The 12,747-nt window shown below is 39.0% G+C and overlaps 1 protein-coding gene across 3 annotated transcripts in view; it reads right to left on the minus strand.

Moving 5' to 3' along the window:
* Positions 1–12,747, minus strand: part of thbs1a (thrombospondin 1a) — a 30,543-nt gene that overhangs the window by 16,223 nt on the left and 1,573 nt on the right. For all 3 annotated transcript variants that reach the window (XM_087289853.1, XM_087289852.1, XM_087289854.1), the window contains exons 3-10: positions 12,332–12,747; positions 10,457–10,588; positions 9,516–9,591; positions 8,051–8,143; positions 7,251–7,360; positions 3,879–4,004; positions 821–917; positions 230–403 (exon numbers count right to left, since the gene is read on the minus strand). The exon at positions 12,332–12,747 is cut by the window's right edge and continues 15 nt beyond it. In XM_087289853.1, coding sequence (XP_087145979.1) covers positions 230–403; positions 821–917; positions 3,879–4,004; positions 7,251–7,360; positions 8,051–8,143; positions 9,516–9,591; positions 10,457–10,588; positions 12,332–12,747 — 1,224 coding nt within the window. The remainder of the gene's footprint in view (positions 1–229; positions 404–820; positions 918–3,878; positions 4,005–7,250; positions 7,361–8,050; positions 8,144–9,515; positions 9,592–10,456; positions 10,589–12,331) is intronic.

A 12,747-nucleotide genomic window follows, 5' to 3' on the forward strand; every position in this document is an offset into this window, starting at 1 on the left:
GTTTATGAATAAACTTCACTTAAGGAGGTAGTTATTCCAGAAAGTCAACAGAAAGGGGAATAATAAATCAACTTAATGACATTTTCGGTTATTTGGGTGTTGTTAAATCCTGTAGTGATGCACAATACTGGGTTTTTCACGCTGACTTCACACTCTTGTCTGTTGTGATGCCAGTATCTTTCCTGTGTGTGTGTGTTTGGCAAGTGTAGATTTGCAGAATTAAACTCACAGCGTTTGTCGCACTCTTGCGTGTAGCAGTCTCTGGTCTGCACTGATGTGCCGTCGCAGTTGCTGTTGATTCGGTCACAGGAGCGACCGCGCTGTTGAATCCCTCGACCGCACGACACCGAACACATCGTCCATTCAGACCAGGGGGACCAGCCGTCAATACCTGCGTCACTCGCTGGAGGAGACAAGCACAGAGTATCAGACTGCACATCCAGATGCACATCAGATTTATCTGCTAAGCTGGAATATTGCATAACACATGAGTGAGTGAAGCAGCGTTCATATCCAAAACATAAGAAGAATCTTCGCTTCATTGTATAACAGTGGTTTGTTCTGGAGACAATCCAACACTAATATTGCTGAGGGGCCAATAATATTGAGCTGAAAACAATTGAAAACTGCTTTAACTCTAGCCAAAATAAAACAAATAAGACTTTTTCAGAAGAACAAATATTAGAGGAAATACTGTGAACATTTCCTGAATCTGAGAAACATCATCTGGGGAATATTTAAGAGAGGAATTAACAGGAGGATGAATAATTCTGACTCGGCTGTACAGTATACACTGATTACTGGCTGAATCCTGACTCACGTGTGCCACAGCGTGGGCAGCATTCTCCCTCGGGCACCGTGGCGTTGGCACAGGGCATCAGCGGACAGGAGATCTCTCGACACACAGTGGCAGAGTTCTGTGAAGTAGAAGAGTTGAAGCAGGTTTAGTGGAGCGTCCCGACAGCTGTGTGCAGCGCATGAGGAGTAAACGCCGCTCGACTGCCAGCAATCGCTGACCTCGGGCTTGGACAGGAAAACCTTGTGGTGATATAAACTGTGAGCGGCAGCAGGGAATACATCTGACCAACACACACACACACACACACACACACACACGCACGCACGCACGCACGCACGCACACACACACACACACACACACACACACACACACACTCTCACGCACGCACACACGCACACACGCACGCACACACGCACGCACACACGCACGCACGCACACACACAGAAAATAATGTGGCCAACAGGAGGGTGGAGAATTGAGACGCGGTGGAGGGACACACACATACAGTACATATACACACACACACAGATGTGCATGCACACGCACATACACATATATACACATACAGATACACAAAGACACACAAACACAAACACATACACAAACACACATGAATAAACACATATACACACACTTATACACATACACACACACACACACACACACACACACACACACACACACACACACACACATAACTATATCCATAAACACACACACACACACACATACATAAAAACATACACAAACACATACATAAACACACACACATACATAAAAACATACACAAACACACATAAACACACACACACGCATGTATTTACACGCACGCACACACACACACATAAAAACGCAAACACACACACACACACATGTAAACACATACACAAATATAAACAAACACATTTAAACAAAAACATACACAAACATACACTCATACAAACACATTTGAATGTATGTATAAACACACACACACATATATATAAACATATCACATATAAACATAAACACATACATAAACACACACACACAAACACACACACAGACACGCAAACGCACACACACACGTGTAAACACATACACAAACATAAACAAACACAAACAAACAAACAAACAAACAACAAACAAACACACACAGACACACAAACGCACACGTGTAAACACATACATAAACAAACACAAACAAACAAACAACAAACAAACACACACACACACACACACACACAACTATATCCATAAACACACACACACACACACATACATACATAAAAACATACACAAACACACATAAACACACACACGCATGCACGCACGCACGCGCACACACACACACACATGTAAACATAGACAAACATAATCAAACACTTACACAAACATACACTCACACAAACATGTAGTTACACGCGCGCACACACACACACACACACATGTAAACACATACACAAAAATAAACAAACACATTTAAACAAAAACACACACAAACATACACTCATACAAACACATTTGAATGTATGTATAAACACACACACACACACATATATACAAACATATCACATATAAACACATACATAAACACACACACACAAACACACACACAGACACACAAACGCACACACACACGTGTAAACACATACACAAACATAAACAAACACAAACAAACAAACAAACAAACAAACAACAAACAAACACACACAGACACACAAACGCACACGTGTAAACACATACATAAACATAAACAAACACAAACAAACAAACAACAAACAAACACACACACACACACACACACAACTATATCCATAAACACACACACACACACACACACACACACACACACACACACACATACATAAAAACATACACAAACACACATAAACACACACACGCATGCACGCACGCACGCGCACACACACACACACATGTAAACATAGACAAACATAATCAAACACTTACACAAACATACACTCACACAAACATGTAGTTACACGCGCGCACACACACACACACACATGTAAACACATACACAAAAATAAACAAACACATTTAAACAAAAACACACACAAACATACACTCATACAAACACATTTGAATGTATGTATAAACACACACACACACATATATACAAACATATCACATATAAACACATACATAAACACACACACACAAACACACACACAGACACGCAAACGCACACACACACGTGTAAACACATACACAAACATAAACAAACACAAACAAACAAACAAACAAACAACAAACACACACAGACACACAAACGCACACGTGTAAACACATACATAAACATAAACAAACACAAACAAACAAACAACAAACAAACACACACACACACACACACACACACACACACACACACACACACACACACACACACACACACACACACACATGTATATTCAGTATATACATACAGTTCAGATGTAAAAGCCGCTAAACGCCACTTTAGCCAAATTGAGCTGATGGCTCTGAGTGAATGCTTTAGGCAGGTTGTTCACCATCAACACACAGATCTGCTTCAAATCATGTAAATCACAGCGTCAGCGCATTCACAAACAACAGTTTGTTGACAAAAGCCACTAAACATCACCTGCATCAGACAGCAAAAGCCGCAATATCCCGAGAATTAATCATAAGTGTGAATCAAATCATAAGTGTTCAGTAGCAGCGCGCTGATCCGCCGGCTTTATTCTGCTTTCCATTTCCATTTTAAAAGACTGGCAAAGAATGGCAAATGAAAACATCCCTCACCTCAGAACTCAGAAAACACACTGTAGAGTGGCGAGTGTAGGACAGACAGAGTTAAGATGGCGCTCTGTTATCCCGCATGGATGCTGTGAGTTTTTCAGATAATTGAGTAAACTCGACTAACCCACTGCCAGAGTATTGCGTTAGCTTTAACGGGAAACACTCTCTTAATTTTGCATATTATTTTGACAGACTTGTTTTGCTTGTCTAGAAAAGCTTCTTGATTTAAGAATGTTTGGATATTTGGACTGGAAACAGGACAGAAACTGATGAAGAAAGGCATGTCTGTGCAGTGAACAGTAAAGGCTGTGTGTGTACCTGGCACGTGCAGTGTGTGCAGCTGTCCACCGTCCACTCGTCTCGGTCCTGATACACGATTCTGTTGTGCAGACACACTCCTTCGTGGACTTTAATCTGTGTCTTGATTAAGTTGTTGTCTGCCGTCTGAACGGAAACAGAACACAGAGGAAAATCATCAGGACATGCTTTGATCTTTAATGGGAAGTGAATGAGGAACACACGTCTGGATCATCAGAGTGGAGGAGCACAACTCCTCTATCTCTACAACATGCCTGACTATGTAGACGGTGTTAAAAGCAGCTTAAAGGGGCAGTTCACACAAAACTCCACATTCTGTCATCATTCACTTGTTTTAAAGCGATATTGTAAAACCCTGCAGTCAACTTTATCAAATAAAATGAGTGTGGTTAACTCAAAATTAACTGAAAACTCAGTGTTGAAGGTAAAGAGTTTACTTTAGCTTACTTCAGCTTAAATGCAGTAAGATCACAGTACTCATATAGATCTTTTTTTTTTTTAACTCAAATGGTTTGTAGCAATCGGTTTCCTCAAATGGTTTGAGTTGACTTATTGAGTTCACAGCACTCAGTTGGTTTGAGTTCTCTTCATTTATTGGGTTTTGCTGTGCTCAGATTGCTTCGTTTACTCAAGGGATTAAGGTTCACAGCACTCATTATGATTAGCTTTTGAACTTAAATGGTTTGTTGCAATCGGTTTCCTCAAACGGTTTGAGTTACCTTAACTTTCTGGGCTTTGCAGTGCATGAGTTTCTGTTACAACACAAAAAGATCTTTAGAAGAATGTTGAACACCGGTAACCGTTGACTTCTCTTGTATTTTTTTTCCTGCTATGGAAGTCAATGGTTTCTAACATTTTTCAAAATCTCTTCTTCAGTGTTCAGTGGAGGAAAGAAACTAAATAAATAGAGAGTAAATAATGAGAACGTTTCATTTTTGGGTGAACTCTCCTTTTAAGAATTTTCGGTAACACTTTAAAATAACTACACGCTATGAATCATTTATTAAGCATTAGCATCTAGTTAATTCATTATCTGTTAAGCATTACCTCTACATTATTAAACGTTAGTAAACAGTTTATAACTGCAGCTACAAATGCTCTATTCTTGACTTATAAGCACCTATATAATGTGCTTAATAACTGTATTTACATACTTAGTTAATGATTTATTTTTCATTACTAAATTAAGTATCACATTATTTACAAGCCAGTTGTATTTAAGAGTAGTTGAGGGTTTTGAGGATCATTCAGAATGAGTTAGTAAATGATTAATAAACTATTGAAATCAACATTTATATCTCTTATTATTCAGGCATATACTAATAGTCAACTAATATGTTAATAAATGCTTTATTAATTCAACTTCATGCAGTTTTGTGACCTAATCTAAAGTGAGGACTATTCATGCTTTATAAATCCCTTATAAATGACTATTACAGGCTCAGAATCAAGTGAACAATAATCTTTGCAATCTTTTCTAAAAAGTGAAATTACTGTAAAGTTTAAACATTGCTGAATAACAGGAGTGTCAAAATACAACAAAACTGGATAAAACAACAACAACAATATAATAATGTAACAATATAATAAGATGCGATGTTTAAACTCTACAGTGATTTTATTTTAGATCAGGTTGTAAAGATTTATTTTTTATTTGAAGTACAGTTTCATTTGTGTATCTTTAAATGAATAGTTATGAATAATGTTGTTTTTCCTGTTTAGAATTTAACTGAGCCTTTATTTGTCATTTATAAGAGGTTTATAAAGCATGAATAGTCCTCACTTTAGATTAGGTCACAAAACTGCATGAAGTTGAGTTAATAAAGCATTTATTAACATATATAGTAACCATTAATATATGCCTGAACAATAAGACATTTAAATGTTGATTTCAATAATTTATCAATAATTTACTAACTCATTCTGAATGATCCTTAAAGCCTTCAACTACTCTTAAATACAACTGGTTTGTAAATAATGCGATACTTAATTTAGTAATGAAAAATAAGTCATTAACAAAGCATGAAAATACAATTATTAAGCACATTTTAAATATGTTTGTATGTCAAGAATAGAGCATTTGTAGCTGCAGTTATAAACTGCTAACTAACGCTTATTAATGTAGAGTTAATGCTTATTAGATAATGAATTCACTATTTGCTAATGCTTAATAAAGGATTTATAGTGTGCAGTCATTATAAAGTGTTACCGAATTTTTAATAGTGCATGTTCAATAAATACCATCAGATTACTCAACTTTGCAGTTTTACATGAGTAAATTGGGAGAAACTGGATTATTTAATAAGAAAAATATTTTCCAAAATGAACTGATCTGGGGTGGGTTTCCCAAAACCATTGTTAGCCAAAAAATGTCGCAAGTTGTGTCATTACAAACATAGTTTGTTGATTTGGCGTTTCCCAATTCCATCATCCCAACGAACATTCGCAAAGTGCTTCACAAACTTCCATGCTTGCAGCTACACCTCTGGAGCTGTATGTAGAAGCATAGATCCTGGCTGTGCTCTATTCTCACTTATCCCCCCTATGCCCTATTCATTAAGAACATTCTAACATTTAAACTTGGAATGGTTAAAAATTTAAACACTCAAGAAGATCTGAAGAATGCTGAAAACCTGTAACCATTGACTTCCACAGCAGGAAAGGCAAATACTATTGAAGTCAATGGTTACAGGGACATTTAGTTTTTCTGTAATATACATTGTGATATTAATATATTTTCACAAAAGGTGGCCTAAATATCTCTACTTGGAAATAATCCATACATCACATGAACCAATATAAGCAATTTGCAAGCAATTCAACAGAAGAAAGATTTTTAAAAAACATTGCTTTGTGTTTTATGGTTTTCTGTGGAGTCTAAAAGCATTTAAGAACATAAATTCAACATTAATAGAGTAACACTGTACTGTCTTCATTGCATAAACAATGTGTAAATCTATAAACTTTAGAATTTCTTGGTTTACATCTGCTTGATATCTTAGTCACGCTCTTAAAAACCCGTCCAGATGAAGATCTGTAACTCTATTAGGGTTCAACTTCATCTTGACTGCACAATTCCCCTTCTGAAATGTCATTATAATCACAGCTCAGCAGATCCTGCGATGTGGCTGTTGCAGATCTGCACATGGCGATATCAATGCTGAAACCGTATATTGTGCAGCCCCAATTAAAACACTGGTGTATACATGAACGAAATCCTGTAATTTATCCAAACACATAGGCATTTCTTTAACTATCTGACTGCATTGCTTATGGCTTGATGGCAGCTGTGGCTGCTGGAGTTTTACCATACACAATACAATCTGACGGGGAATTTAAGTGCTTTTTTTACAGTGTGGGTTGGATCCTCACCACCTGCCGGAGATCATTGGACAGCTGCTTCACCACTACACCCAGACCCTTCAGCTCCTTAAACATGCTGGTCAGATCATCACAGGAGAAACCGCAGACGTCCTGCAGATCTGAGGAACATGCATTAAAGGGTCAGCTCATCCAAAAATGAACCTTCACTCACTATTTACTCTCCAAACCTTTAAGTGGTTCCAAACCTTTAAGAGTTTCTTCTGTTGATCACAAAAGTAGATATTCTGAGAAATGCTCAACACTTTTTGACCTCCATAGAAAAAACAAATATGATGGAAGTCAAATGTTTTGAGCGTTCTTCAAAATATCTTCTCTTTTGTTTTACCACTTGTGCTCTGTTCAGACTGACTCCCCTTTGGTGATGTTGGTGGCTGTTTTTGACCCATTGACTTCCATTATAATCACATTATAAACATACAACAGGGGAAGCCAGCAGCAATCAGGAATGCATGATTATCTGCTGTCATGCCTCTACAATCAATAAATGTGATTATAATGGAAGACAATGGAGCGAAAACAGCCCCAACATCACCAAAGGGGAGTCAGTCTGTTGATGAGCTTATGAAGAATGTCAGAGCATTTTCCCAAAATATAAATCAAATTAGGATGTGTCAGCAATATTCATTACATCTGCTGAACACAGAGAAAGCTCTGGGCAAATTCAGTCTTGAAATCAGCTTATAGTGGGTAAAACGACCCAACAGCACACAAGGGTTAACAGGAGAAAGAAACTTATAAAGGTCTGAATCTAGTGAAGGGACTGAATGATGACTGAATTTAATGGTCACCTTTAGTCTTGTGTCCGGTGTAGTGTGTGCGGATGGCGGGACTCGACCCGTTGACGTGTTTCTCCAGGGTCAGGACGTCAGGGATGAAGCTCGCTGTGTTTACAGCAACACACAATGCATCATTCAGCGCACACATTTACATCCGATCATTTCAATTCATTCATTAATCCCGTTATTCATCAGGGGTCGCCACAGTGGAAGGAACCGCTGACTATTCCAGCATGTTTTACACTGTGGATAACCTTCCAACTGAAACCCTGATCTGGAAAACACCCATACACACTCATTCACACACACTCATACACTACGATTCATCAGTTCCCCTATAGCGCATGTGTTTGGACTGTGGGGGAAACCGGAGCACCCGGAGAAAACCCACACCAACATGGGGAGAACATGCAAACTTCCACACTTAAATACTAACTGACCTAGCCGAGGCTCGAACCAGTGACCTTCTTGCTGTGAGGCCACAGTGGTAACCACTGCGCCACCGTGTTGCCTTTAAAGGAATAGTTCACCCCAAAATTTGTTCCAAACTGGTGTGAGTTTCTTCTGTTGAACACAAAAGGAGAGATTCTGAAGAATCTCCCACAGTCCAAACACATGCGTCATAAATAAATTGACTAAACCAAACTGGCACCATAGTCAAGTTCCTAACCAACAGTCTTCTCCCCTCATGAAGCAATTCATCATCAGCCACTAATAAGCAGGGGAGTTCTCAAGATCTGAGCTCAATCTCCCCTCTCGCCCAGCACATGGGAGAGAGCCCCGGGTTTGAGGATCTTTTGAGCTTAGGGCTCTCTCCCGGGACAGCATGCCAAACACGCTTATAATCAATCCTCAGCTGAGTGTGAACTCTTATAGGTTTATTTTTGGGAATTGGTCAGAATGCATTGCATGAGTCAGCAGTGTTGATATTTATTTTACGCTAAAATCATTAGATTATCATGGAAAGATCATGCAACATTCAGTGCATTTCATTTCATAAATCCGTCAAAACTTTGATTAGTAAATATGCAACAAAATATCTTTAATTAGTTACATGCATAGCTGAGATCTTCATTTGGAAAACTGTTAAACAGCGGTGTCAAACTCAGTTCCTGGAGGGTTGCAGCTCTGTAGAGTTTAGCTCCAGCCCTGCTTCAACACACCTGAGTATCAAACCAGCCTGAAGCACTCCATTAGCCTGATCAGGAGTGTTTAGATAGGGTTGGAACTAAACTGTGCAGAGCTGCGGCCCTCCAGGAACTGAGTTTGACACCTGTGCCTTAAAAGGTCATTTTGCCAATATTTTTCTGAACCCTCAGATTGCAGGTGATCAATAGCTCCATCTCAGCTACACGTCAGTGGAGAGATTATTTATTCAGCCGTAAGATTGTGACTTTGACTATGTGGTCTAGGGTCTCTCTCTCCCTCACACACACACACACACACACTTGAATAATAAACTGCAGTGGAGACTCACAGCTCTGGCATCCTTTATTGCGTAAAATCGCGTCCACCGTCGTCCCAAACACAAACCGCACATTCTGGAGGACTCCCTGGAAAAAATGGGAAAACAGTGAAAACCCGAGAGACTTTTTCCAAAGCAAGCAGCTTCTGTTACACGGAGCATTCAGACGGAGAATGTCGAACAAAAACACTCGCTTACACACCGCTGAAACTCTCATTAGAGGAGGAACACTTTCATTAAAGGGACAGTTCACCCAAAAATGAACATTTACCTACTATTTACCCTCCCTCAACCCATTCCAAACCTCTTTAGTCTGACAAACACACAAAGAAGATATTCTGGGTACAGCTGAACACCTGTAACCATTGACTTCCATTGTAGAGAAAACACATAGAAGTCAATGGTTACAGGTTTTCAGCATTCTTCAGAATATCTTCTGTAGTGTTCAATATTTCAGCAAATTTAAAGAAGACCTATTCTGCAGCCTCACACGAGCTGTAAATGCATCTCTGTTCTGTCTCTCATGTGTGTGTGTGTGTGTGTGTGTCAGAGCTGAGAATGTCACACAGATGATGTTCTCCAGCTCTCTGAAACTGCCCCTTTCAGGCTTTGATCCTGATTGTGGTGTTTTGGTGACTGTCGCTTTAAATGCAAATGAGATTGTGCTCCTTTCAGAAGAGGGCGGAGCTACAGATGGCTGTGCGACAGATGTAAAACAGCAGTGTGTGTGTTGTGAGTGCTGGTCAGGTGTGCTGCAGTGTGAGTGTGTGTTGATGCTTCTGTCAGTCTATGTCACTCCTGTCTCTGTTCATCATCACCTCCACATCTATAATCCTCTTAGTCTATGCTGACATCATCTTCAGCAGCTCAAACACTCTCATGGCGAATGGACAGACGGCTGCTTCTCACTCAGGGCTGCTGGAGATGCTAATGAGATGGAGAGACGGACTCACCATGAAGCGGTCAGATTTGGCGGCTCCTTTAGCGATCCTCAATCCGGATATCTCTGCGTTCTGCTGATCCAGGATCTGCTGTATTGGTAAATCCAGCTCCTGTGTGTTGATCTCCTCGCAGCCCACGTACACCTGCACATTAAGGGAATGTAGGGTTTATATTCACACATCAATTCAATTTCTTTATTTAATTTAGATGTGAATTAAATATCATTTAATGGGTAATTTAATAAATAATATTGATAATACCCTGTTTAATTACTGTTTTTACATTACTGTGAGGGTTTAGGGTTGGGTAGATGTTAATTAAATATCATTTAATGGGCAATTTAATAAATAATCTGAATATTACTCATTATATTTACTGTTTTTACATTACTGTGAGGGTTTAGGCTTTGGTAGATGTTAAATAAATATAATTTAATGGGTTATTTAATAAATAATATGGATACTACTCTGTTTAATTACTGTTTTTACATTACAGTGAGGGTTTAGGCTTTGGTAGATGTTAAATAAATATAATTTAATAGGTAATTTAATAAATAATATGCATAATTCTCAGTATAATTACTGTTTTTACACTACATGATTGGATTCAGGGTTGGGGTAGTGCTACAGGCCCATAGCCAGGAGGTTCAGCTTTTTTGAAATACCCAGCCCTCACTGACAAAGGTCCAGAATTGATGCCCTGTATGAGCTCATTTATTCCATGTTTGACTACGATGCTATCATAAATTGTGAAACTAACTAATCAAAGAAGGCTTTAAGACTAAGAGGAATCAATCTTCTGTTGAAATCTTACTGTTGTGTTTGAATATTATGAGTGAATTATTCAACAAGCCAAACTCTGACTGAGGAAGGTTGAATGCTCTGGCCAGTTTGTTATTTTCGTATGGCTTCAGTTTTTAATTCACAACAAGCATTAACAGATCCGCAAAAATCATAATAATAAAATTTTTTTAATTATAGATGATAATACAATTATATTTTGAAAATAAGAAGCTTTTCATATTTCTATATTTTTCATATTTCAATGCTAATCTCAACATTATTTATAAAACTTTAATATAAAACTTAAGATAAATAAATAAACACTTAAAATAGTATGTATAGGTAATCATAGGTAATAAGTAATTTGCAAAATGGTAGGAAATATTTTTGGTATATGCAAAAGTGTGGTTATGATCACCATCCATCACGCTAATCCAGCAAAAATTATGCTTAAACAGTCACTAAAGTTCAATATTTAAACTTTGTAGGGAAATAGAAATTGAGGCAAATAACTGCATAACGGTCCAGTTTTTCAGAAAAACAGAATCACCTCTTTTAATAAGCTGGCTACAGGCCTGTGGTAGATGTTAATACAATACAATTTGAAGGGTAATTAATAAATAATAAACAGCTGAAGTCAGAATTATTAGCCTCCTGTATATTTCCCCCAATATCTGTGTAACTGAGAGCAGATTTCTCCAACACATCTCTACACATGATAGATTTAATAACTCATCTCTGATAACTGACTTATTTTATCTTTGCCATGATGACAGCACATTTACAAGTGACATGTAAAGGCTTCACTAGGGTAATTAGGGTAAAGTTAGGGTAATTAGGCAAGTCATTGTATAACAGTGGTTTGTTCTGGAGACAATCCAACACTAATATTGCTGAAGGGGTGAATAATATTGAGCTTAACATGACTTTAAAAACTGCTTTTATTCTAGCCGAAATAAAACTAATAAGACTTTCTCCAGAAGAACAAATATTAGAGGAAACACTGTGAGAAACTCCTGAATCTGTTCAACATCATCTGGGAAATAATTAAGATTCAACTGTTCATAACTCCGGCTGCAGCTGTATCCCCTCTAGCAGCATCACCTGTGCGCGGTCCTCCTGCACGAACAGTGTAATGTTCCTCCAGTGTCCGTCCGCCAGCTCCACATCCTCCACCGACACCACCTGCTGCCCGCCGGCGCTCCAGAACACCAGATCCAGCGTGTTGGCCTTCCCGTTGGAGATGATCTCGAAGACGGAGCCGGATCCGTCGGTGCGCTCCACCGAGAGCAGACTCCCCCGCGTGCGCTTCACCTGCTTCAGGCTCGCAGTAAACACGAACCCGCGCTCCGTCTGGATGGAGAACAGCAGATCCCGGAACGACAGATCCGGCACCGGTGGGATCAGGCTCGGGTTCAGGATCTTATAGGCCGGGCTGTAGGGATCCGGGCCTTTCACCAGACTCACACCGTGGTTCTTCTTGTGCACGCGCGAGAGCTCGAACAGGTCGAACACGGTGT

The sequence above is a fragment of the Danio rerio genome, chromosome 17 (assembly GCF_052040795.2).
Source record: "Danio rerio strain M-AB ecotype USA chromosome 17, GRCz13ab, whole genome shotgun sequence".
Taxonomy (NCBI): Eukaryota; Metazoa; Chordata; class Actinopteri; order Cypriniformes; family Danionidae; genus Danio; species Danio rerio.